Below are 26,297 nucleotides of genomic sequence, written 5' to 3' on the forward strand. Positions count from 1 at the left end.
GTGGGCTTCAGGAACACCATAGATAAGGGCTTGGCGGTCCTTGGTGACTGCTGCCAGTGGCATGGCAATCAGGGATGTCATGATGGGCTGCGAGGGTCGCAGTAAGAGCCTCGGTGAAGCAGGGAGAGAAGCTTAACATTTGGACTGAACCACAGCAATCATGCCCCTTTGATAAGAAACTTAAGAGGAAGTGGCGGCTTAATCTGGGGAAGAGGATCTGCTTGATTTATGCAAAAGGTAAGGTACTACATTACAATGCTTCATTCTATAGCCTATGAAAATGAGTTTCTTACATTTAGTAGACGCTTTTATCCAAAGCGACTTACATATGTGCGACTTACAATGTATATACATTTACACTGATGGCACACTGCACATCAGGAGCAATTAGGAGTTCAGTGCCTTGCTCAAGGACGCTTCGACAGGGAATTGAACTAGCAACCTTCTGCTTACTAAACGACTTCTTTACCTCCTGTACCACTGTCACTATCCAGTCCAGAATACAAATGCACTGAAGGTAGATCTCGTAGAACTTGCCTGATATAAAGGCAGTATTTCAAGGAAGCATTACAACTAAAAGCTTAGTTGGTATGTAAAGAATAATAGTCATCATACTAGTAGTCATCAATCATAGAAGTATGTAAGAAAGATTGTTTTTGCATTTGAAAGAAATTTTGTTTTCTGATTGGGGACAGTCCCTTAATTCTTAAATCACCAAGTTTCATGTCTTCATTCCAGCATCACCAACGCATTTAAGTTACATGTGTGTTTATGCCTGATTTTCTAAAAGGAATTACCTCTGGAATTGAAGTTACATGTGTGTTAATCCTGATTTTCAAAAAGGAAGTACCACTGGAATTCAATATTATGTGTTCAACCTTCTAGCAATTTCTGCCATATTAGATTTTCTGCCATACTGGATTTATCAAAAACTGTAACAGGTTTTCGCTGGCCACAAATGTCCTCCAATTTCCACCAAATCCGGCAGATTATATTCAGACTAAGCCTCACAAAAGTTATTAGATGGATTTTTCATTTTTGTTACAGCCAATCGAAATTGACGGCACAGGACTTTTTTCTGAAGTTGCATGCATTATTTGCATCATTTGGACCAAATGCATCATTTGACCACTGCGGGGACTCCAATACACTTTTTTCTTAATCTTTTGATGTGATTGGTTATATTTTGGGCAATCTGAAAGACGGAATTTTTATGAACGGTAAATTTATGTGGTCGCCATATTGGATTTAAAAACCTGAAGAAGTTTTCAGTGGCCGCAAACCAAGAGTGTGGGTTTGTTTTCATCTTTGATAGTGACACTGCCCAGCAGCCTAACCATATAAAAAAAATATTATATGGTTATTATACGGTTAATATTAACATTTGTGTACTAACTTGTGGAACTTTGAACTGATTGTTGGGCATACATATGTTTGGGCATCCCAATTGATAGCACAACATCAGTATAACATTTATTCTCAAAATAGCCAGTGTGAATGATAACATTCATGGGTAACATTGGACAGAGCCGTAGCTCTGCTTTCACGTGCTGAGAACGTGAGCCTTAATGAAATGACAGCATCTTGTCTTGCAGGCTCGAGGGCGCATTGGAAAACTTGGAAATGTATTTTCCACTCTTCTGGGCGACGAACATAGTATAGATAATAATACGAATGAGTTTGCAAATATATTGTGCAAAAATTGTTTTTCTAACAGGCAATTCAAATTAACAAAATATTGGTGGGGATAATTGTGTCTTTCCCAAACTTTGGTCGTGACTAGTCCCTATGGACCATATGCAAACCTACGCCCTTGCCACAAACCTTGCTGAATCTTCACCACATTTGGCACAGGTCATCACAAACAAAGCCTCACAAAAGTTATCACATGGAGTTTTTATTTTCAAAACCAATCGTCCATTACAGCCTATTGAATTTCTTGAATATCTTTGATATTCAGTGTATGATATTTACCATAAGAGGGTGGAGTCGAGGGCAAGAAACATTATGAGGGATGACACACACCCCAATGCCAGCCTCTTCACCCTGTTGCCGTCGGGTAGACGCCTACGTAGCCTAAATTCAAGGACTGAGAGACTAAGGAGGAGTTTCTACCCACAGGCAGTGAGACACTTAATCTCAAATTTTTAAATGCAGCACCTTTTTTTAAATTTATTTATTTAAATTTAATTTAATTTATTTTATTTTATTTTATTTTTGCGCAGTGTGGAGCGTAGACCCTTTTACATTTCACTACATTTGTTGTATATGATGAATACAAATACTTGAACTTGAACTTGAACTTGAACTTGAACTTGAACTTGAACTTGATATCTCGGCCAATCTTTGGTCAGTTGACATGAAGCTCGCTGTGAGTGCTTACAGCCATGCCCTTGACACTATGACATCACGTTTCCATGGCAAACTCTGGCCTACTAGGCTGCTTGGCCCCCTCATCGCATAGCCTGCAGCTATATTTTGTGATACTTTGGTGTCCCTTTGAAGAGAGGCCAAAGGTACATTTTCTTAGCATATTTAAATGTTTAGTACTGAGGTTTTGTCACATTTAAATGACCTAAAACCTTATAGCTGAATTACATTTTATCTGTGTATGTATATGATTGAAAACACCAAAAGTTCTATTCGTATTATTATCATCTAAGAAGATCATTTTACAGTAGGGTTTTTCACATTTTTTGAGGTTGTATTTAAAGTCTGATTGTGTTGTAGGGAGTTGTTAAAATATCTGTGTGCATATCCTCTTCATCCTATAGTTTTCTACAGTATCACAGCAATATTATTCAACTAAATTAAAAAGAAAAACTGCACATGGTCGGTGGGCAACTGTTGTGATAAACTTATGTGTGTTCTGCTGTTTACACAGCACAGGAGTTCTTAGACCAAATTAAACTGCTGTAGTTATTATAATATCTGTAAACTATTTATCAATTGAAAAATACATGCAAAGTTGCAACAGCAAATATAATTTAAATATAACATGGCATCTCAGTCTAGTTGCCCAAGTCATTATTCTTTGGCGCGGGACTAATTTCAGTGAAATCCTCTCCTTGTTGAGAACATTTTTCTATGTTTATCATAATTGTAATAAATCGAAAGCAACGCTGCGGTCTCATCGTGCTACAATATTAGGTATTGCAACTGATATTATAGACTTCGTTAGGCACAACTCTGAGTATTCAGACGCTTTTCGGAGACATATTAAGCTTATTCTTCTGTGGGCAACAAACTTCTGTTTCCACGGAGCAAATTTCAAAAGCACAGTCACCAGGTTCCTGCGGAAATTAACTAGGCACTAATCAGCGGACCTCAGGGAACCCTCAAGTTCCAAAGCTAATTCTGTGCTCTCTCTGGAGTGTAGGCAACCAAATCAAATTACCCATGGAGGGCCACCAGCAAGAGTAATAATAATAATAATAATAATAATAATAAAAATAATAATAATAATAATAATAATAATAATAATAAAAATAAAAATAAAAATAAAAATAATAATAATAATAATAATACTTTAAACTTATATAGCGCTTTTCTAGGTACCCAAAGACGCTTAGAGCGCCCATACAACAGCTCTAATGGTGCCGGATTTGACCAAATATATATGTATACCATAATTTACTTGTACGGCATCACTGACTGATAAAAGATCAAATTAAAAATAATCAAACACACCATACTTTGATGTTAGGAGATTTAATAAATGTATCCATTTACATGGTTCGCTGGTTGCAGCATCCCATTATTAAATATCAGTGGATTTAAATTCTAAAACATCCTCATCAACAACATGATGTCGTCAGATGTACCGTTGAGTTGTGAAGGAGATGGTTAACTATAGTCCCTGCTTCAGCTGTGACTTTGTTCTGCTGAATCAGCCATTGGCTCTCCGGCTGCAGGTGTCAGATTACTGCTGGCTAGGGACAGAGGCTGGCTTTGGACAGGATCACTTGCAGTGGTGATGCATTATTCATCCAGTGGGCAGACATGTGAGGCTTCATGGCATAGTATCACCATATCATGTGATGAGATAGATAGCATTAGCATTTAATTCATATCACTAGATTAACAAGTGTTGACATTTTAAGTATCTGGACAGCAAGCTGAATTGTATCAAAGGATCTGTATGCAGCCTTAATTCACCAGTCAACTGGTAGGGTTACAAAGCACCTGAAAGAATTCAGAGAAATGCCTTTAGAGCTGTTCAGTTCAGAGTATGCTATGGTAATGACAAATGTATGGATGTCATTGACAGGATCTGTGGAGACACAGGTGTTCACATCAAGCCAAACACTCAGGGGAGAACAGCATGACTGAACAGCATCCTCAATAATTGTGCACAAGAGGAAATGATGTTGTCAATTGACGTGTGATAGTGATGACGAACATACCATAGATCTTTTAAAAAAGGCAAAACTGCAGAAGCTGTTTATTCATTCTCAACATGATGAGGTCAAAACTACATTGGAAAAAAATAAAATGGGCAGGTAACAGTAGAATCAAGAACGTTTCACTCCCATTTGCTGCTGCTGGCTACACATTGTTGTTATGGTAACTATGATTCATCTACATATTTGGAACTTTGGAACCTCTTGGAATTAACTGCTTGAACCATTTGGTAAAGGACAGTACAAGATGTGGCCTACATGTACTAAGAATTATTTCTTCTCTCTCTACAATTATAATAAAGTTAACAGACCAACTTTGAGGTATTCAAGAGCTGTTTGTGGACAATATTGTTGATTATCTCTTTGTCTCTTTTCTTCAGCTACCTCCTTAAAGGGGACCATGGTCAAGCAGGGGAGGCAGTGGAGGTCTATTTGCAAAGGCCTTGTGCTGGGTACCCTCCTGACCAGTTGCATGATCCTGTTATACTGTCTGTCATCACCACAGATCCAGTTCAACTTGCCTGAGTGAGTCTGACTTTTGTGAGAACTAATAGATAAAAACAGTTTAAAGATGAATTTGATTTCATACAGAATAGAGAAACTTAGTGTCGGTATTGTTATGTAGATTTCTTGAGTGAAAGTCAACTGTAAACTGGGTGTATATTAATCAGTACAGTTTATGTACTGATTTGTGTATTTATTAGTTAAAGGTGGCAATTATTTGTGTTGATGAATGAAATCAATTATTCTCGTTGTTTGTAGAGTTCCTGTGCCTTATTCTTGCGCACATCGTCCGGCTCAAGCATACGCGGCTCCCGACACAAACACCTCTCAACATGGCCGGGATCAGACGCTCTGTGTCCCTAAAGTGGACATCATGTTCATGAAGACGCACAAGACAGCCAGCAGCACACTCCTCAACATCCTCTTTCGCTTCGGGGAGAAGCATCGGCTCAAGTTTGCCTTTCCGAGCAGCAGGAATGACTTCTCCTACCCCTCCACCTTCCACCGCTTTCAGGTGAAGGACTACAAACCAGGGATGTGCTTCAACATCATCTGCAACCACATGCGTTTCAACGCCACTGAGGTGGCCAAGGTGCTCCCCATGGACACAACCTACATCACAATCCTGCGAGATCCAGCAGAACTCTTTGAGTCCTCGTTTCACTACTTTCACAACTTGGTACCTCTGACCTGGACTATCCCAGGGGAGGATAAGTTTGCTGAATTCCTCAGAGACCCCAAATACTACTATGACTCGAATGGCTACAACTCGTTCTACCTCAAGAACTTGCTCTTCTTCGACTTAGGGCAAGATAACAATTTGGAGCCGAGTGACCCTCATGTGGAGGCGGGCATCCAGGCCATCACCAAACGCTTCCAGCTGGTGATGCTGGTGGAGTACTTTGACGAGTCCCTTATCTTGCTCAAGGACATTCTCTGCTGGGAGATGGATGACCTGCTCTTCTTCAAACTGAACGCCCGCATGGACTCGACCGTGTCAAAGATGACTCCGGAGCTGAGGGCCAAGGCGCTCGAGTGGAACACCGCTGACTGGAAGCTGTACCGGCACTTCAACGCCACCTTCTGGAGGAAAGTGGACGCCTACGGGCGGGAGCGCATGGCGCGCCACGTGGCCAACCTCCGGCAGCGGAACGCAGAGATGGTGGGCGTTTGTATCGAGGGCGGCCAGGCCGTGGAGGCGGGGAGCATTGAGGAGACCGCCATGAAACCCTGGCAGCCTATAGGCGAGAAGTCCATCATGGGCTACAATCTGAAAAAGAATGTGGACAAAACGCACCGTAAACTCTGCCGCAAGATGCTCACGCCGGAGCTGCAATACCTCACCGAGCTTGGGGTGAACCTATGGATCACCAAACTGTGGGGTCACATAAGGGACGTTATTAACTGGTGATTCGAGATGCAGTGTCACACTTAAGAAAGAGGCACTGAAAGTCAACAAAGAGGACAAGTCATGTTTTATTTGGCATATTCGGTGCTCTTTTTTTATGCCATTGACTACTTAGTTCGAATGCTCCACTTCTTTGAGTTGATAGGACTGAAACAGGCCCTTGTAGATCTTTTTACAAAATTGTATTTATTTATGCATCACTAAAGACATAAGGTACATCACTGTTAATCAGGATAAGGGAATAGATTCAAACACTGTGGTGGAGGACTGTTCGCAAATTGGAGATGAATTGGTGTAAAGTAGATATATCATAACAAATGAAGATAAATTCATCTATTAGCATTTTCTACAGAAAACATGTAGTAATTCTCTTCCCAAAATGAATCACTAACAAAATGGATACTTGTCAAGTCAAAGTTGTTCTAATTGTGGTTAATTTCCTATTGTCACTATGTGGAAAAGCTTTCAACGTGGTGAGATTAGTGATGCAACTGTACACTGGAAAGCACAAGCGCAACAGTCTAAGTGTGGTTGAGGACCAACGTATGATACGCCAGGTGTATTTGGTATGAAAGCAAGGAGCTGTCCTGTTTGATGTATTCTTTACCTATGATAAAATAAACTCATGTGTTCTGTGTAAGATGGTCATTCCCTCTTATCATCAATTTTAACTGATTTGAATAGTTTTGTTTCTTTGACATACTGTACTTCTTGAAACTTGAGACTTACTCTGAGACTAGACTTACAACCACAAGTTGTAATCATCACTGACAACGTAGTATGGGACAAAGATCTGTTAAAAGTTGTGCTATCTCTGCATCGCCATCTACTGGTGGAGTTCAACACCGAAGACAACCAAGTTCTTTGACTAGCATATACAATGTTCAATGTTGGTCAGAAGTTATTTATCAGTAAATGTAAAAAACAAAAAACTAATTATGGCCTCTCTGGTAAGCAGTTCAACTTTTAAATGTGCAAAATGTATTTTTTGTCATCAAGAACTTCAGTGCTTCTGTAGTTATGACACAATTCTGAAAGAGTGTAAAAGAAAGCTGCTCAGTCCTCCTGATCTTGTTTCCCTGTAAATAACATTCATTTCTGTTATTTGGTGCAAAAACCCCAATTTTATGGACATTTGAGGACCATTTGTATATCCATATCATCTGTAAATAAATGTATACATAACATCTGAAACAAATAATTTGGAATAATGGCTCAGGAACAGGAATCACTGTCTTTTCATTGTTCTGTCAACGGTCACAATAGAGGTATGTTGATTTCTGTATAAATATGTGTATTTATTTTATGATGGACATATGGATGTTCATTCATCAGTCATCAATAGAATGGGGTTTTTTTTTTCAGCATAAAATGGCAAGAGGCATATGCAACTTTAGATGTAATTTAACATTTAGAAGAAAACCTCCCATTTCTGCAGCAGAAGGGATTAGAAGAATGTATCATAGGCATTTATAAATGGTAGAAAAATTGATCATATTCATTCATAAATGGTAGAAGAATTGATCATATTCATTCCTAAATGGTAGAAGAATTGATCATATTCATTAAAAAAATGGTGCAATAAATGCCTGTGTGTACCTGACTCCGACTGAGTGCAACACCTGTGTGTACCTGACTCCGACTGAGTGCAACACCTGTGTGTACCTGACTCCGACTGAGTGCAACACCTGTGTGTACCTGACTCCGACTGAGTGCAACACCTGTGTGCACCTGACTCCGACTGAGTGCAACACCTGTGTGTACCTGACTCCGACTGAGTGCAACACCTGTGTGTACCTGACTCCGACTGAGTTCATGGACAGTTCCTCCAAAGAGGGACTATTGATGAAATGTATTCTATGCATGAACAGCAATGGAAAGTATAGGTTGGAATATTTCTGTATTGAGCTGTACAGTAATCCACAACAAACATCAAGTGACAAGAGAATGAATCATCTCTGGATTGCATGTAAGTATAGAGGGAACTACTTAAAGGAAAGTCCCTGATTCTGGCAGAAGGTAATTGATAACTGAGCTCAACAGCCAATCAAATTACAACCCTTGCTTCCATGCTCCTGCAGCAATGTATTGATTGGCTGGAATTAGGGCTGAACGATTTGGGAAAATAATCTAATTGCGATTTTTTACCAAAATATTGCGATTGCGATTTAATATGCGATTTTTTTTTTATCCTCTTTTTTTTCCCAACAAAACGTAATGAATGATTTTAAATATGACCAACACAATATTAGATACATTTAGTGTAAAATATTCTTTCCCACATTTTACATTTTTATTTAACTGCTCATTACAGAAACAAGAACAACAAATCGGTGGCTTTGCCACTGTGCATTTAAGTAATTTAAAAAAAGTCATTTTAAGTATAAACACTAGGCATGCACTTTTTTTTTTTTTAGACCACTTTTTTTTAATCGCGAACGTTGCGGTTAGAAAATCGCGTTCTATCATATCGCGATTAAATCGCAAATGCAATTAATCGTTCAGCCCTAGCTGGAATTGTGCATGGGTCAGTTTGAGCCAATTTATTTGCATCTCGTTTACAGAGGTAGGACTGTGTACAAAAACTGTGCAAACTGACGACACGCTAGAGAATCATAAAGCGAATTATGCTGAAGTTGACAAAATGTGTAATGGAATATAATCAAGGACTCTGTCTACAATATTCAACACCTTTCTTCTCATGGATAAAAAAAAAGGTTCAGATTATAAAAGTTGTTTCATCATCCATTAAATCATTCCAACCACAGCTTCAGTGCTGACAAACAGTGATATTTTATTTCAAGACTGACAAGCAGATTATTACTGATCCACTAGAATGCCAATCTTCAGACACACCATCAATTAAGAAGTAATTTGATATTTACATATGATGATAAATGTCAAAAAAGGTACAAGGGAAAACTAAGAAATATACAGCTCTGAGATTTTTTTATGTTTCAAGAGGGGAAAATATCCAGGTAATCTTGCATAAGAAAAGCAAGTATAAGAAATAGGTATTAAAAATAATGTTTTTTTAGAAATGTACTATTGTAAACAACAGTCATTTTTCTTCATCAGAAATTAAACAGTCTATACTTATGTCCTACAGCTGTATGAGTTGTTCTCTCTATCTGAATAGACAGCAAGAGCATTGGGATATAGGTTTTTCTTTATCCTAATATGGTACCTTGGAGTGAATCAAAATAAGTTCGGATAAAATCGCAAGCCCTCTACTGAGTCATCCCGACATAAGTTTCCCATCTTTTCAGCCAGCAGCAGTCTCTCCTTAGCTAGCAGAACAGACAGCCCTAAAAGTTTGGCAAACTCTTCAGCGGTCAAGGAACCCTTGTCAGATACATTATCCAGAGCTGAAGCGATCATCTCCTCTTCACTATGGGACTGAAGCTGGACCACCATGACACCGCTGTCAAATACTCGCAGCCTCAAAGGAAGTTTCAGTGACTCAAACATCTTACAGGCATTCACCAAGTCCTCTGGAGACAGCAGCTCCATCCCTCTGGCCCGGTTAACCAGACAGTACACCTCTGTCAGAGCCATCATACCTCCACGTTCTTCCAGTGGGGCCTGCAGCATGTCACCCAGCTGTTTCGCCAGCTGCATGTGGTAATGTGTCCCTGAACCATGGGTTTCCCTAGTTACAGGGTCAGCTATGCCCATACTGAGCAGGTAGGACTTGAAACGGATGGTTTCGTCTTCTGTGATGTTCCCTTGCTTGTCCTTGATTTTATTGGCAATGGATCTTGACAGTTCCACCATCTCTTTGGCTTTCACCATGAGTTTACTGAGGTCCTCAAATGCCTCCGAAATGCTCTTGTCTGTTTCCTTGCGTTTCTCTTCCAGTTTCCTCTCAATGCCTACTATTCCGACTGCACGAGTTCTTCCTGCCTGAGATCCTGTTGCTGTCGGGATGGGTTGAGAGGCTGGTGTGTTTTCCCATCTCTTCTGTGTCAACTCCTCTGTCAGTCTCCTGTAGAACTCAATCTGCCCGTGCTCCTTGAAAGACAACTTGATATAGGAGAACTTGCTCTGCTGGTATGGACCAGGCTCCTTGTTGGCTGGGCATGCGTGCAAATGAACTACTATCTTTGCACTCTTTCCGATGCCAGCTGCTTGTTCTTCGAAGAAGATTACCTGAGAGAGAGGTATGGAAATGCAGCACTCGTGATTCTTCTGATCCCTCCATATCAGCCGATGGGTAGTTAGCATGACAATCCCAACCTCCAGTTTAGCCTTTTCATCTCCATCATACAGTCTGACACCTCTTTGCTGAATCACCAACGTTTCATGAATTTCCAATAAACCGTTAGACCATGTAAAACGATCCATTTCGTCGATTTCGCTATTCTTTCGCTTGCGAACTTGCTGCACACTTTATTGGATCAACATTTACTTCCTGTACAATGTTCTGTCAAACTCTTCCTGTAAACGAAAAGCCAAAGGTGGCACCACTATGTAGTTTTTTACTGATTGATAAGACTTGCTTTCTTCGGTAAAGGAACTACAATACCCATCAGCAGTTACTTGGGGCGTGACTACTTGCTGGTGGGACTTGTTTAGAGCTGCGCAAAACAGCTGAATTGATTTTACTCTTTCTATGGTCAAGCTAGAATGTTGATTTAGCTTTTCACGTTAGACCACGACTTGTTTATCGAGAGTTTACTCTTTGTTTTTTTTACGGTTGCAGTATTAATGTTTGTGGACATAATGCATTGAGAAAAGCTGTCAAGCTAGCTGGCCAATGCTCTCCATTTAGGCTGGCTGGCTGGCTAGCTAGCTAGCATTAGCTATCTTGTCTTGTGTTTATATGGGATTTTTGAGAAACTTCAAGTGATTTAGTGATTTAAATTTTTTTATGTGTCCTTGAAACAGAATTTTGGAAGCTAACGTTGCTTCTGTGTAAGCCATTTTGAACTTACAAGGTGCCGTTAGTTTAGTTAGCAATTAGATAAACGCTAACGTTACTTTGACGATTTGCAGAACTATTACGTTAACGTTTTAAGCCGGTGTCTCATCGGAGACCGCCGTATTGAGATCAAATTGAATGTCATGGTTTCCAGGAACCATGTCTTGTAAGTCCAAAGTTGCTCCGAGTGTTGACTTCGATCACAGTTGCTCGGACAGTGTCGAATACCTGACACTCAACTTTGGTCCTTTCGAAACTGTCCATCGTTGGAGACGACTTCCACCCTGCGACGAATTTGTTGGGGCAAGGTAACTGAAGAACCTTTTGTTGCTTAGGTTGTTGTGTCAGAGTACAGCCTACGTTTTCACCCGAAGTGATGTTCTTACTTCACTTTACCGTTTTCCCAACTGTTTTGCAAAAAGTAACCATACGACAGACACAAACATGCATTATTTTACATTGTCATACTGTTGTCGCTTGCAGACGCAGTAAGCATACGGTGGTGGCATACAGGGATGCAATCTACGTGTTTGGAGGAGATAATGGGTAAGTCTGCTGCTTCTCCTGTTTTTAAAAATAAAAAAATCTAAACATTTCTTTATGTTCACTCTTTAACGTTGGCTGACAATTGCAGAAAGAACATGCTGAATGACCTATTGCGTTTCGACGTGAAAGACTGCTCATGGTGCAGGTGAGTTTTGTGGTCCCTCTGCTATACAGGGCATGGGCACTGAGTCCATCATGTTAAAATCGTTTTGTGGAATTCCATATGGCCCTCAGTGTTAAACATATGTTGCTCTCTGTACAGGGCCTTCACCACTGGCACCCCACCGGCACCAAGATATCATCATTCTGCTGTTGTTTATGGGAGCAGTATGTTTGTTTTTGGTAAGGAGAGTTTTGTCTAATCTAATTTTTGTCTAATTTCATCCCCTCCGGTGATGAGCCCTGCTGGTGGCATCACTTCTATGCTAATGAATTATGTCAAGGGATAGATCATGAAATTTGTGTATGGCTTTGGACAACCTTAAGAGTATTTGTAAGTCTCTGTTAATGACTCCAGCAATAGTCAAAGGTCTAAGACTGGCTGGTTGACAGTGTTGTTGACACATGCCATTGACATGAAACTCTGCTGTCTTAACTTCCAAGGTGGCTACACTGGTGACATTTATTCCAACTCCAACCTGAAAAACAAGAACGACCTCTTTGAGTACAAATTTGCCACTGGACAGTGGACTGAGTGGAAGGTAGAAGGCAGGTAATGAAATCATTTTTGAAATCATTTGTCATTTTAGATTCCCGTGAGTACAAGCAGTTGTACACGAAAGTCAGTTTTATATTTAAAATAGTTGTTGGCAGTGCAAAGTGTTTTAATTGTACAAAACGTCAGTTGCAGTCATCCAGGCCTTGATAGAAGGGTTTGGCAGCATCAAATCATTGTTTTGATCTTAGCCTTGACGTTCTTTCATTACATTTTTTCAGATTGGTGGCAAGGTCAGCCCATGGTGCCACAGTGTATAATGACAAACTCTGGATCTTTGCTGGATATGATGGCAACGCCAGGTGAGTGAGACCTGAAAGTAACTTTTCACACGATTCACAAAACATAATTCATCTCGTCTTATTCTCCCCTAAAGGAATAAAATCATCAGGTTTGGAAGTGCTAATGCTGTTGCCCTTGACTTACAAGTGCTCATTTAGTATAGATATATTTATGTCTATATGTTTTCCATGTGCTCATTTAGCATAGATATATTTATGTCTATATGTTTTCCATACTCTTGAAAATAAAGTACCTGTCATACATGGGAAATAACATTGCATTTTCTTCCTTAATATAGGTTGAATGATATGTGGACTATTGGCCTGCAAGATAGAGACCAGGCTTGTTGGGTAGAGGTGAGTAATCTGCTAATGCTAATAGGTCATGTGTGTTATTGTACTCATATTATTCTGAGCTGCATCTTCGTATGACCATTTTTCGGTCAGGTTGTAGATTTGATTCATGTTCTCCTGTAGCTGATGCTCCTGTCTGTTACTGTGCTGCTCACAGATTGAGCAGAGTGGCGAAATCCCCCCCTCCTGCTGTAACTTCCCAGTGGCCGTGTGCCAGGACAAGATGTTCGTCTTCTCAGGACAGAGTGGAGCCAAGATCACCAACAACCTCTTCCAGTTTGAGTTCAAAGGTCACATGTGAGTGTCACTGAGACGTTTCTCTGTGCCATATCGTAAAAAAACGTAGAAATATTTCAGAAGGATATTGCCGATATGTACCGCATGGCTTTTCAGTTGGTGTAACGTGTTGTTCGTGCCCTACTTGTTCACAGAGCCACCTAATTTCAGTGTAATTTATTGGTTCCTCCGGTGCAGATGGACTCGCATTCCCACTGAGCACCTGCTCCGAGGCTCGCCGCCTCCTCCGCAGCGGCGGTACGGCCACACCATGGTGGCCTTCGACCGCCACCTGTACGTGTTCGGAGGCGCGGCGGACAACACCCTGCCCAACGAGCTGCACTGCTACGACGTGGACTCCCAGACATGGGAGGTCATCCATCCCAGCGCTGATAGCGAGGTGCGGTAACGAGGCCACCCTCAGGGGCACTTGGGAGGGTGCTGAGAAAGCACTGCGGTGGTGGTGCCTCACTCCCAAGGGAATAGGCTCCGACAGGGGGCTTTCAAAAGCTATTTGAGGAAACCCGTTGTAGACAGAAACGGGTTCACTGTACTGAAAAGGGTTTTTATTTTTTTAATTTAAATCATTATATTTTGTATGGTATGTGTGGCTGTTTTTTTGGTCCACCTCTGCCTTGGCTAAATTCTCTTTCCCTCTTGTTCTTCTTACAAGTTACAAGTCTTTTATTGTCAGATGCACAGAATGACACAGGGTCAGACTGGGCACTGAAATTCTTAGGACAAGGCACCGCACAACAACCTACCATAGCATAACATAACAAACATAATATAACATAACATAACATGACATACACTCTGTACAAGTACTCTGAACATAATTTACATGTAATAAAATCTCTGGTCTCTGAGGAGGTAAAACATCTGTAAAACATGACTCTGTTCTTTTGGCCTTACAGATGCCAAGTGGCAGGCTCTTCCACGCTGCAGCTGTTATCCACGATGCCATGTACATCTTTGGTGGGACGGTAGACAACAACGTGCGCAGCGGGGAGATGTACCGATTCCAGGTTGGCTCGTTAGATTGACCAAATGTAGATTTTTTTTTTTTTTTTTTTTTTTTTTTCCATCTTGAAATAAAATGTTGCATTAAGTCAGTAATCACCACTTTCAGTCAACGTACGTGTCATTTACTCCCCTTTCAGTTCTCCTGCTACCCCAAATGCACCCTCCACGAGGACTATGGCAAACTGTTTGAGAATCGACAGTTTTGTGATGTGGTGTTCATCTTAGGAGAGGTGGGTTCCTGCTTAACCCATTCAGGCTTACAGTACTCCTCAGAAACTGTTGAAAGAACCTTCCTAACCCCCCCAACCCCCAATGATGACTTCTTCTTGATCTTGTTATCCTGACTGCAGAGAGAGGAGAAAGTCTTGGGTCACATTGCCATAGTCACCGCACGATGCCAGTGGCTGAAGAAGAAGATCCTACAAGCAAGGGACCGTCAGAAGCAGGTGTGTGTGTGTGTGTGTGTGTGTGTGTGTGTGTGTGTGTGTGTGTGTGTGTGTGTGTGTGTGTGTGTGTGTGTGTGTGTGTGTGTGTGTGTGTGTGTGTGTGTGTGTGTGTGTGTGTGTGTGTGTGTACAAATAATGCAAGCAAGGGACCGTCAGAAGCAGGTGTGTGTGTGTGTGTGTGTGTGTGTGTGTGAGTGTGAGAACAAATAATGCCCGGTAAAGTCCCATATTCTAGGTTTTGATTTACTGTCACCCATTGCCATGCAGACGTTCATACACTAGACGCCAGTCAATCCACTGCATAGTGCTTGTGTGTAGGGTTAGGGTTAGTGTGTGCTTGTGTGTAGGTGGATCAAGTATTCTATTTGAACGCATCAATCATTGGATCTTGACCTCTTGTAGAGCCGCACCTTTATTTTATTTTATTTTATTTTATTTTTGATATATTGTCAATGTTATGTTTGATATATATGTTAATGCCTATTTTTTTAGGTTGTATAGCCTATTTTCATTCTGGCAGGGGGACTGCCAAGGGAAACTAGCCTTTTGGCTATAATTGGGTGCATTTACATTTTAATGTTCATGAATGTACACTGTCCCTCTTGATCAAATAAATAAATTGATTGATTGATTGATTGATAACGCCACACTCTGCTGTGTGCAGAAATGCAAGCAGGAGGTTGCCGAGGAAGGGGAGGAGGCAGCAGCAGCAGCAGCAGGTGCCCAGAAGTCCAGCCCAGCCAGCAGCACCTCCATCATCAGCAGCAGCAGCAGCACCAGCACGTCTAACACCACCACCACCCGCACTACTAACACCACCACCACCGGCACTACTAACGCCACCAGCCGGCCCTGCGGGTCTCAGCCGATGCTGGAGGTCTCCATCCGGGAGGCCGAGGCGCAGCCGTTTGAGGTGCTGATGCAGTTCCTGTACACGGACAAGATCCAGTATCCACGCAGAGGTCAGGCTCGCCTCTTGGCCATTATTATTTTTCCCTATGCTATTACTAGATGCCTCTTGGTTATCTGTGTCTGTCTGGACGAGCACAGTTCAGCATATGAGTGCAGTCATTTGGAGATCTCCTGAGATGGATTGCCTTCGGTTTTAGTATTTGGGGACAAATGTGACCTTCAGTCTGGCTCTTTGCGGCCTGGCGTCTGCTTTGTCACCTCCTCACAGGTCACGTGCAGGACGTGCTGTTGATCATGGACGTGTACAAACTGGCCTCTGCTTCTCTTCTCACCTCCTCACAGGTCACGTGCAGGACGTGCTGTTGATCATGGACGTGTACAAACTTGCCCTGAGTTTCAAGCTCTCTCGGCTGGAGCAGCTGTGTGTGCAGTACATCGAGGCCTCTGTGGATTTGCAGAACGTCCTGGGCGTGTGCGAGAACGCCAACAAGCTGCAGCTGGACCAGCTGAAGGTAGAGTCTCTCTCTCTCTCTCTCTCTCTGTAGAGCCAACACACACTTTAAATAGAACCACTGAAACACTTTTGTTACTCATTTGTCATGTTTTTGTTTTCTCCCTCCCTCTCTCTCTCTCTCTCTCTCTCTCTCTCTCTCTCTCTCGCTCTCTCGCTCTCTCTTTCTCTCTCTCTGTTCCCTCCCCTCTTGTTTTTCTTACGGATTTGATCGTCCCTTATTCCTCCCTCTCTCCTCTTCCATCTTTCACTTTGATTCCTTTATCCAGGAGCATTGCCTTAACTTTGTAGTGAAGGAGTCGCACTTTAACCAGGTCATCATGACCAAAGAGTTTGAGCACTTGTCCACTGCTCTTATTGTGGAAATAGTGCGCAGGAAACAGCAGCCACCTCCCAGAATCTACTCCGATCAGCCTGTGGATATAGGTAATGAAGGACCACACAACACACACACACACACACACTCACACTCAGCAGTAGAACACTGAACAGTAAACGCTTCACAAGCACACATATGCACACAAACACATGTGTTGCACCTGGCCTTATTTCCACACTGTGTGTGTGTGTGTGTGTGTGTGTGTGTGTGTGTGTGTGGGCATAGTAGGAGCTTGTGACACGAGTGCTGTACTGTTTTGGCTTGGCTCAGGCACGTCCCTGGTGCAGGACATGAAGGCTTATCTGGAAGGAGCCGGCCGGGAGTTCTGTGACATCACCCTCCTCTTGGATGGGCAACCGCGTCCGGCGCACCAAGCCATTCTTGCGGCTCGCTCCAGGTAGCCCCCGGCAATGTGTCCAACCCCAAGTCACATGCTATCTAAAGAAAGAGTAGCTGGGGTTAGCATCCTGTGTTTTACACTGTTTCAATGTAACAAAGGTAAACTGCATGTACACTGTACTCCTACCTGACTGACTGTACTCCTAAAGGGATGTCTTTTCTCCTACCTGACTGTGTACTCCTAACTGCATGTACACTTTACTACTACCTGACTGACTCTACTCCTAAAGGGATGTCTTTTCTCCTACCTGACTGACCGTACTCCTAAAGGGATGTTCCAACACAAGACACATGGAACTCTGGTTCGGCCTAAAATGGGGATCACCATATTTGTTTTGGATCTGGGTAGATTACATTTGTTATTTGTTTTGGATCTGGGTAGATTACATTTGTTATTCGTTTTGGATCTGGGTAGATTACATTTGTTATTTGTTTTGGATCTGGGTAGATTACACTTGTTATTTGTTTTGGATCTGGGTAGATTACATTTGTTATTTGCTGCGTTGATTGATTGATTGATTGATTGATTGATTGATTGATTGATGGATTGGTTGTTCAACAGCTACTTCGAGGCCATGTTCCGCTCATTCATGCCTGAGGACGGCCAGGTGAATATCTCCATCGGGGAGATGGTTCCTAGCAAGCAGGCCTTTGAGTCCATGCTACGCTACATCTACTATGGAGACGTCAACATGCCCCCCGAAGACTCACTGTATCCCATCACACAATGCATGACACACTTTAGATCCCAGCAGGGGAATTGTAGGTATTGTGCAGTAGTCTGTTGTCTTGAAGGCAACCTGATTGTGCATATGGTAGTTTGTGTATGTTTTGGCGCTTTTGTGTGTGTGTGTGTGTGTGTGTGTGTGTGTGTGTGTGTGTGTGTGTGTGTGTGTGTGTGTGTGTGTGTGTGACCATTGGCTGTATTGGATGTCTGCGCTCCTTAACTTGAGCACAGCTACCTGTTTGCGGCCCCCTACTACTACGGGTTCTCCAACAACAGACTGCAGGCCTACTGCAAGCAGAACCTGGAGATGAACGTCACGGTGGAGAACGTGCTACAGGTCAGAGTTCTGTTGGGCTCACCTGGCATCAGTCTACCTCTTAAACACACCCCAGCTTATTAGTCTTATTAATTTTAAGATATTAATCTTAAGCGAGCTTATTAGTCTTATTCGTCATAGGTTTTGTTTTATGAGCATTATGGGTTTTTATGTTAAAGACTTAGGACTAGGAGCTTACTTTTTAAAATATACATTCAGTATGTCCATCTCAATAAGCACTTGCTAATTCAAATATAATTTATATAATTCCTAATTAGCTAAATTCCTATATGTGTTTTCACATCCTGTCCTTGTGCTTGTCTCTGGGGGGGTGGCAGATCCTGGAGGCTGCAGATAAGACTCAGGCGCTGGACATGAAGAAGCACTGCCTGCACATCATTGTCCATCAGTTCATCAAGGTGGGTACGCTGGTGTGTGGGGCGCTGGGCGTCTGCTGGCTCACACTGAAGGGCTGAGCTCCGTATCAGACCCGCAGCGCAGCGCAGCGCAGCGCACTCACAGGAGAGGAGAGGCTTAACCCCAGGGCCTGCAGGCTCAAGGAACATCCCAGCTTGACAGTGCTGTTAGCATTAGCAGCGGAGACCAAATTTGCCCATTAGGGATTTAGCTCGAGGCTCCTGAAGGGAGCGGAGATGAGTCAAATGCACTCATGGCTCTTTGCAAAGTTACTGTTCAGTAGAAATGAGTATAAGGCCTTTAATTTTTTTTAAATTTTGTTATTTTTATAGTATTTGTTATGATTTTAGCTGTTTTTCTTTTTCCTGCATGTTTGTCCTCGGCTTGTTTGTGCCTTGTTTCTGACCTTCATTATGTTTGTGTTTGTGTTTGTTTGTGTTGCCTCTTCTTCCTCTCTGGCAGGTGTCTCAGCTGCCCAACCTGCGCTCTCTGAGCCAGGTCCTGCTGCTGGACATCATCGACTCGCTGGCCGCCCATATATCAGACAAACAGTGTGCCGAGATGGGCTCCGACATTTAGATACGGACCCGCTCCCCTCCCCTCTACTCCGTCCCGTTTTGCCACTTTCATTTTCACACTTGAGGTTTTTTTCCCCTTAAAATCCTTCTGTTGCTGCTCCCTGTTGGGCATGCTCTTTCTCGCGTGTCTGGTCTTTAAGCACCTCATGGGGGTCCTGCTGCCCGTTTGGGTCGTGCCATAGCGGGAGGTCTGTCAGGGGGTGCCTGGCCAGAGGTGTCATGTGGAGACCGTGGAAGACACAGGCTCAGGCAGGGAAGCCCCAAGCAGCCACGGTCCAGCTGAGCAGCACAGAGGGCCGGTATACTAGTGAGTGCTGTAGGCTTCAGTGCTCCAGCCCTGCGCAGAGACATGTCCTCACATTTAGCCACTCTCCTCAATGGTCTCCTCACAGATTAGCTTTATCTACCATAATGTTCCTAAAGGCGAGAGTGTGTGTGTGACTCTGTCGAGTCCCAGTTCAAGGTGAATTCTGCAGGTTTTTGTTTGTTGTGAAGAAGGCTTCAGGACCTGTGGTGTAGTGCTAAGGACACCAGGGAAAGAGTGGTTCTCAAGATTTCCACGCTTAACCACGCGTCTTATGTTTGTGTGTTCGGTGCATTTTTGTTTGATTGTCAATAAAGGAAAGTATGGCTGAATGACAAAGAAACACTGGAGAGGAAAAATGCATTTTGGATGCATACAATACTCAGTAATACTCTTCAGAGAACACTTAGTGCCTTTAGCATTACACCATAGTTAAGAGGAAGTTGTATTTTCCAAATGCAAAAAACTATGGACTATATGTGTTATAGAAAAGTAATGGTTAGTCTGCTTTCTTCAGAAAAGCTGAATATTACCCAGTAGTTATGCCATTTTACTGTATTTATTCAGATCCATATACAAGTCTCTTATTGATATAGGCTTTAATGGTTTGGTGTCGTGTTACAGTATCGTTTAAGGCTTTAAGCCTTGCACTGTAATGTCAGATATCTGAAGGCAGAAGCATCCTAAAGATGACACTTTTTTTTTTTAATCATGTAAATTTAACCTGTGAAAACACAGTAAATGTAAATATAATCAATATTGTGTGGTCCCTGCGTATAAACCAATGTACAGCTTTGCTACCATTTATTTGTTTTGTAGTCAAATCTGCTCCATTATTATTCCTGTTACAGAACTGTGTACATGGCTCTGTGTGCTCAATGCCTTAATAAACCATTACTGTCACCGTCACAGTCTTCACTTCTGACTTCTTCTTCTATGTGTGGAATGGACTATTTTCAAGTCGTATGACAGCAATGTCCACACAATATATGTACTTAATTGTTCTATGGGCTTTCTGGCTTTTCTAAGCATCTTGCAATGTTTACCTCGTCAGGCAAGGTGTAGGACCAGAGAAAATCTCCTCATAAATGAGAGATGCTTAACGAGTCTTCATCAACTGATCCTTGATTTTGAGGTCTCTTCCTGTCTCTCTTCCGGTCTCCCTTCCAGTCTCTCTTCCAGTCTCTCTTCCTGTCTCTCTCTCTATATTACCTGCTTGGGCTGGTCACCATCACACGACCACCTTCCCTGCGCTGAAACCTAAGAGATGAAAAGGAGCTTGACTGTGACCTCCAGCACAATGGCCCTTATTCTGCCCCGACACAGACCCTCCAGCCAGGGCTGCACCTGGACCCTGACACCCACACCGTGTGCCCCCTGCCTGGACGCATGCTCTTCTCTCTCGGAGGCAAACCACACCGTGTGGCCCCTGCCTGGAAGCATGCTCTTCTCTCTCGGAGGCAAAGGGGAAAAGGCACTCGGTGACAGTTCCCATCTAGGCCACAAGATTAGATTAGATTCAACTTTATTGTCATGGCACATAGTACAAGTACTGAGACAGCGAAATGCAGTTTAGCATCTAACCAGAAGTGCAAAGAAAGCAGAAAAGTGCAGAGTATGAGTATATGTATGGTAGTAATATATAAATAAATAAGATATATGACCAGTATGAAATAAGATATGTGCAGTATGAACAGTATTGATAGTATAACTGTGGCAAAGACTATGAACATGAGCAGCAATATTGCTATTTGGCAGTAGGTAGTGCAGATATGACATAAAGATGAAGAGGCTTTGTGCGTTTGACATGCAAACTGGCCTCTTGAGACAGAAAGATCAGTTCCAATGTTTTGTTGAGGGATTCCCATGGTTCATGGTTAGAAGGGGGAATTGATTTTTTTTAATCTAGGGCTCACCTCTATATTGTCACCTTCATTTCATGAGTTTCTAATAGTTAAGCTAAAAATAGCAATGGATGACTATTTGATAAGGTTTAAACAATGAAGGTGATTATAGCCTCTAAACTGAAGGGGACCTTTAAGCTTCAGTGGTTAATCCTTGGCCTTTACCTGCGTAAATTCGACCTGTCTGTCGGCGGGTTGGGTTACCTCAGACATGGTAGCGATAAAGCAGCACACAATGTGTCTTTCAGTTGGCCTTGGTGATAAGCAGTGGTGATAAGGCAATGGAAATCAGTGCTGGAGCGTCTCGCTTACAACACATTTAGCATCAAACTAAACAAAAGTCTGTCCATGGGATTTAATGGTTGTGTGAGTTTACAAATTTGCTACTCAATGGTCAAATCGTGGAGTGCAAGAAATGCACACTGTTCACTTGTTTTGTAACTAGGCCGTTCCTCCGAACCAGGGCAAAGCACTCCCGAGGACCAGATTCATATTTTCCGAGTGATTAAGGACCAGATTCATATTTTCCCCGAGTGATTAAAGACATTGCGTTTGTTAAGGTGGAGGAACTTTAGTCAGGGGAGTGCAAAAGCCATTCACATATAGGACATATCATTTGCTCCACTCCCCACACTTTTCCTTTGGCTTAGTCTATTCGTACTCTTATTAATAATGGATAGCCCCTGTAATGGAGAATGTATGCTGAGAGCCAAGTCAAGGTCAAATGTCAAGATGCCGTTTAGTTTCTTTTGAATGCGTGTCCGTTTGCCGGTGGAAATCAAACCAGAAGCTGGCTAAGTGTCTTAGGCTTTTGGGAGGCCTAGTGCTGTTAAAGCACAAGCTGCCATTCATACGGGTGCGACACCTGAGCCTTCTGGCAAGCCAACAGGCTTTCTGCAGATCCCCTCCGAAGCGAATGGAGGGAGACATCGGGGAACAAGCTTCCCACCGGCCCTTCTTTTGGTCATCCGTACGCTTTTCGAAAAGTATGAAAGGGAGGACTATGGCACCTGCTCAAAAGAAGGAGCGTAGCCCTTTGGAAATACGCTTTTGAAGGGCTTTTCTTTTCTCCCCTTTTGGGGCTTGCTCCTTCAGGCTCAGCGGACTCGAGTTTCCATCCTTGGAGACTTTTGTGTGCACACACCGTCCAGTTTAGGGCCGGACATATCCACTTTCATGTCCAAAGAGTGCCCATTGTTGTCCTTGACGATATTTATCGGCATGACAAGACAGAATGTCTGTTGAAATGCCTCCAGGGCCTTGGCTTATGTGGCGGTCAATCAAGTGCATCTTTATTAAAAGTTTAGTGGAAAAGGGCCAAGATGGGATGGGCTAAGGATACAGACATGTAGGGAGGGACCATCGGGTGGCATGTTAATTCCTGTTGGAAAGGAAAGTGGGGCCACAGAGGAGAGAGAGAGCGAGAGAGCGAGAGAGCGAGAGAGCGGAGGTGAAAGAGCAAGACGAGAGAGAAGGATGGTGTTTCTAACCACCAAGCTCGTGGAGAGAGTGTCCCTCTTCGTGTCTTTCGGGGGACTGGTGACCTCGTTCGTCACGTTCTTCTTGCCCCTGTGGAAGACCCTCAACTCGGACCTGAACGAGATGGAGAACTGGTACGAGGGGCTGTGGCACATGTGCATCTTCACAGAGGAGTTGGGCCTGCACTGCAAAGCCTACGAGTCCACCTTGGCGCTGAGCGCTGACAAGCTAGCGTCGCGGGCGCTCATGTTCATCTCCATAGGCACGGGGCTGCTGGGGGTGCTGGTGGCATTCTTCGGGCTGGAGGGAGTCAACGTCGGCGCGGGACACAGGCGACTGAAGAGGGCTCTGCTCATCACGGGAGGGGTCCTCATCTGGGTGTCGGGCCTCACCACCCTGGCCCCCGTGTCCCTTGTGGCCTATTTGACTGTGGTGGAGTTCTGGGATGAGAACATCCCCGACGTGGTGCCGCGCTGGGAGTTTGGCGAGGCCATGTTTTCCGGGTGGATCGCGGGACTCCTTCTGGTGGTTGGTGGGTCTTTCTTGTTCGTGGCTGTATGTATGGGGGATTACGAGGCGGAGCAGGCTGAAGATTTAGCCTTCTCGAAGGAGACACCAAGGACACAGTACTACCTAAAGACAGAGGTCCTATAGATTGATTCGCCGCCGTTGAAGGACTGGGCGTGATAACTATCTGAGCTTTAAGATTAATGAAACCAAGGTCAGTTGCAGGACATTTGGAAGTCACTGCTGAAAGCCTATCCGAATATCTAGCTTCCAGAATTATAAAATGGCAAGAAAATGTTTTACTTCTTTAATGTAAAAAAAAAAATCCGAAAGTTATATTTTATGGCAAAACTGTATTTTTACCTCTGTTGAATGGACACGCAAAGGTAATTTTCATTTGACCTTTTAACAGTGTAATTTAAAGCTTGCTGAGCATTGAAGTATTTCAGAGTGCCTCCTAGAAAACCTGCATCATCTGTAAATTTGGGAAAGCTCAGCATGATTCTCTGTGCACCGTCTATGCCTGTCTGAGATTGTAGGGATCTCTCTTCTCCTGCTCTCATCCAAAGCACAGGATTTATGTCCACCGGGTCAGGTTGAGTGTTATATTTTACTTGCAAACCCATTAAAATGAAATCATTCCGTACTTTAAAATACTTTAGAACGCGTTTTCTTCTTTTTACTGCAGCAATATGACTATTCTATCTGTGTGTAAAATGATGTCTCAACTTAACAGATATATTCAAATTCCATTTAATTGAAATCTTCCTTATTTTCTGTGGTTGCCAGGACGACTCCGTAAACACAATTTAAGGAAGAAAGAAAGAATGATTGAATCCAGTGCTGCTTAGCTGTGCTTGCAGTTCTCTTTCTTTAATGCTGATTCCGTTTAGCAATTTGTAACATAAATTACACACGGTAAAACATACTCTATGCAAGTGTTGTAAACAGAAATAGAGAGGAAAAAATAGAATTCTAAAGCCCCTTCACCATCATATAAATAGAACTTTTGGCTGTGTAGAAATGGACAAACAAGTAGTCCAGTCAGTTGACAATAAAATGTGTATCAATGGCAGAAATTAAACCACACACACACACACACACACACACACACACACACACACACACACACACACACACACCACACACACACAGCTTTGTGAATGACAGTAATTGAACGACATCCCCCCACTCCCTTCAGTTTGACCAGTTTATTACTGAACATGATACAAGCGCTCCCCTGCTATCTGATGGTGGGTGTCTGCAGCGAAAGAAGCAAATTGTAACAAACAGCCTCTTAGTGTCGGCTGTTGCCTTCAGGGTAATGAGTTGCACAGAATCTGACACTGCAAGAGGGAGTGAAATTATTCTGTTTTAACACCACAATATTGATCTTAAAAGGACAAACAGCCAATCGGCCTCATTAATTTTTAACACATTTCCCGAGGTCTCAAACAGTGGAGCTAAGTCTTAATATCAGACATTGATTTTAGTCATCGGGGGGTTCTACTGGAGAGATAACAACATTGCAGGGTGCTGACATTAGAATTTAGCAAAGCTGCTACTATCAATAAATTATTCACTCACAAACTGACCTTTCTCTAATTAATGTTTATTTCATGAACATACGTGCTATACTATGTAGATACTAATGTAGATGTCATATGTCATGTGTCCCTCTTGCCCCGGAGGGGAGGGCATCGGTAATGTCTTGCCCCTCTCTACCACAAGGATCCCTATGACTTGATCCAGTTTTGCTGGCAAATACCAGTGTGCAATACCTTTGATGACCAGCAGAGAGCCTAGTGAGTGGATGCCATACAGACTGCTTACTGCAGCAGTGAAAAAAAAATGCAACACATTTTTGAAGGGATTTGTTTGTAATCTTTGCTTGTAGTCTTGTAGGCGTTAGTAGTCAGCTTGTGCCTCCCACTCTAACCTGAGAGTCACTTAGAAGTCCAAGAAAACAAGCACGAAATCGCACTAAATCTCTACGGCGCCTTGGCAGGACGGGGGACCACATGAGAGAATCATTGTGACAACCACTTCAAGATTACATTGTAAAAACTTTCCATTCCTTCACAAAAGCACCCTGCAGTTTGGAAGCCGAACAAACCTGATGTTTCTCTCCCACATTTGTCACACAAATATTCACATTCACTCATCCAGGGGTGTGTCTACTCCTGAGGAAGCCCATGACAAAATGACTCAACTAATGGTAATGATTTGTCCCAATCACAGTGTAATCTCACAAGAGTGATCTCATCACCAGTGATCGAGCATGACATGAATGTGAAAAGTGACATTGGTGGCCTTCTCTGGAATACATTTGCATTGAGCAGAGTCTGCACACTCACTATGCTGGTCAGTGTCTCTGCTCACTGAATCCCCTGAGGTCATACCCAGAGGACAGGTCAGTGTGGACAGACGGCCGGAGGGACCACCAACAGACCTGTGGACAGACGGAGACGGGTCAAGACTCTCATTTAAGGGTGAGACACAGACAACACCTGACAGAGGGACGAATCAAGCTTAAAGGGAATGCGACACCCCTGCTTTTCAGAGTAACTAAAAAAATAAAACCTGAGAGAGAGATATCAGGAGAGAGGGATGAAAGGAGAGTGTGAGACAGAGAAGGAGAAACGAGGAAGGGGGAGAGACAGTGTGAGACCCATGTGAGATGAGAAGGAGAGACGAGGAAGGGGGAGAGACAGTGTGAGACCCATGTGAGATGAGAAGGAGAAACGAGGAAGGGGGAGACAGTGTGAGACCCATGTGAGATGAGAAGGAGAAACGAGGAAGGGGGAGAGACAGTGTGAGACCCATGTGAGATGAGAAGGAGAAACGAGGAAGGGGGAGAGACAGTGTGAGACCCATGTGAGATGAGAAGGAGAAACGAGGAAGGGGGAGAGACAGTGTGAGACCCATGTGAGATGAGAAGGAGAAATGAGGAAGGGAGAGACAGTGTGAGACCCATGTGA

At 43.0% G+C, this 26,297-nt stretch overlaps 4 protein-coding genes across 6 annotated transcripts; 3 read left to right on the forward strand and 1 right to left on the reverse strand.

The window, feature by feature from the left end:
- Positions 1-4,803: 4,803 nt before the first annotated feature.
- Positions 4,804-6,638, forward strand: LOC116220971 (galactosylceramide sulfotransferase-like). The gene is made up of 2 exons (XM_031569894.1): positions 4,804-4,928; positions 5,166-6,638. The coding sequence occupies exons 1-2, from the start codon at positions 4,804-4,806 to the stop codon at positions 6,316-6,318; spliced, it is 1,278 nt and encodes a 425-aa protein (XP_031425754.1). The 3' UTR covers positions 6,319-6,638.
- Positions 6,639-9,084: 2,446 nt separating this feature from the next.
- On the reverse strand, positions 9,085-10,765 carry LOC116221146 (vacuolar protein-sorting-associated protein 36). Its single transcript, XM_031570961.2, has one exon. It carries the CDS (start codon positions 10,660-10,662, stop codon positions 9,514-9,516), a length of 1,149 nt encoding a protein of 382 aa, XP_031426821.1. The 5' UTR covers positions 10,663-10,765; the 3' UTR covers positions 9,085-9,513.
- Positions 10,766-11,243: 478 nt separating this feature from the next.
- lztr1 (leucine-zipper-like transcription regulator 1) lies at positions 11,244-20,335 on the forward strand. Of its 3 annotated transcripts, none has more exons than XM_031570962.2 (20): positions 11,244-11,547; positions 11,723-11,785; positions 11,874-11,930; positions 12,048-12,127; positions 12,389-12,497; positions 12,722-12,802; positions 13,081-13,138; positions 13,293-13,432; positions 13,610-13,811; positions 14,329-14,439; positions 14,575-14,667; positions 14,788-14,883; positions 15,548-15,845; positions 16,138-16,307; positions 16,576-16,732; positions 16,911-17,082; positions 17,647-17,796; positions 18,043-18,148; positions 18,466-18,546; positions 19,007-20,335. In XM_031570962.2, the coding sequence occupies exons 1-20, from the start codon at positions 11,378-11,380 to the stop codon at positions 19,121-19,123; spliced, it is 2,511 nt and encodes an 836-aa protein (XP_031426822.1). In that variant the 5' UTR covers positions 11,244-11,377; the 3' UTR covers positions 19,124-20,335. The 3 variants fall into 3 exon arrangements, with proteins under 3 accessions (XP_031426822.1, XP_031426823.1, XP_031426824.1); XM_031570963.2 differs by having other exon boundaries at positions 16,914-17,082; XM_031570964.2 differs by having other exon boundaries at positions 16,956-17,082.
- Positions 20,336-22,746: 2,411 nt separating this feature from the next.
- On the forward strand, positions 22,747-23,958 carry LOC116221147 (putative claudin-24). Its single transcript, XM_031570965.1, has one exon. The coding sequence runs from the start codon at positions 22,807-22,809 to the stop codon at positions 23,461-23,463; it is 657 nt and encodes a 218-aa protein (XP_031426825.1). The 5' UTR covers positions 22,747-22,806; the 3' UTR covers positions 23,464-23,958.
- Positions 23,959-26,297: the final 2,339 nt, after the last annotated feature.

Source organism: Clupea harengus, chromosome 7 (assembly GCF_900700415.2).
Source record: "Clupea harengus chromosome 7, Ch_v2.0.2, whole genome shotgun sequence".
NCBI classification, from domain to species: Eukaryota; Metazoa; Chordata; class Actinopteri; order Clupeiformes; family Clupeidae; genus Clupea; species Clupea harengus.

Coding starts and splice junctions, on each gene's coding strand:
- LOC116220971 (XM_031569894.1), top strand. CDS start 4,804: ATGGTCAAGCAGGGGAGGCAGTGGAGGTCTATTTGCAAAGGCCTTGTG. Junction 4,929..5,165: donor ATCCAGTTCAACTTGCCTGA/GTGAGTCTGACT, acceptor CGTTGTTTGTAG/AGTTCCTGTGCCTTATTCTT.
- LOC116221146 (XM_031570961.2), bottom strand. CDS start 10,662: ATGGATCGTTTTACATGGTCTAACGGTTTATTGGAAATTCATGAAACG.
- lztr1 (XM_031570962.2), top strand. CDS start 11,378: ATGTCATGGTTTCCAGGAACCATGTCTTGTAAGTCCAAAGTTGCTCCG. Junction 15,846..16,137: donor GATCCAGTATCCACGCAGAG/GTCAGGCTCGCC, acceptor ACCTCCTCACAG/GTCACGTGCAGGACGTGCTG. Junction 16,733..16,910: donor CGATCAGCCTGTGGATATAG/GTAATGAAGGAC, acceptor GTGTGGGCATAG/TAGGAGCTTGTGACACGAGT.
- LOC116221147 (XM_031570965.1), top strand. CDS start 22,807: ATGGTGTTTCTAACCACCAAGCTCGTGGAGAGAGTGTCCCTCTTCGTG.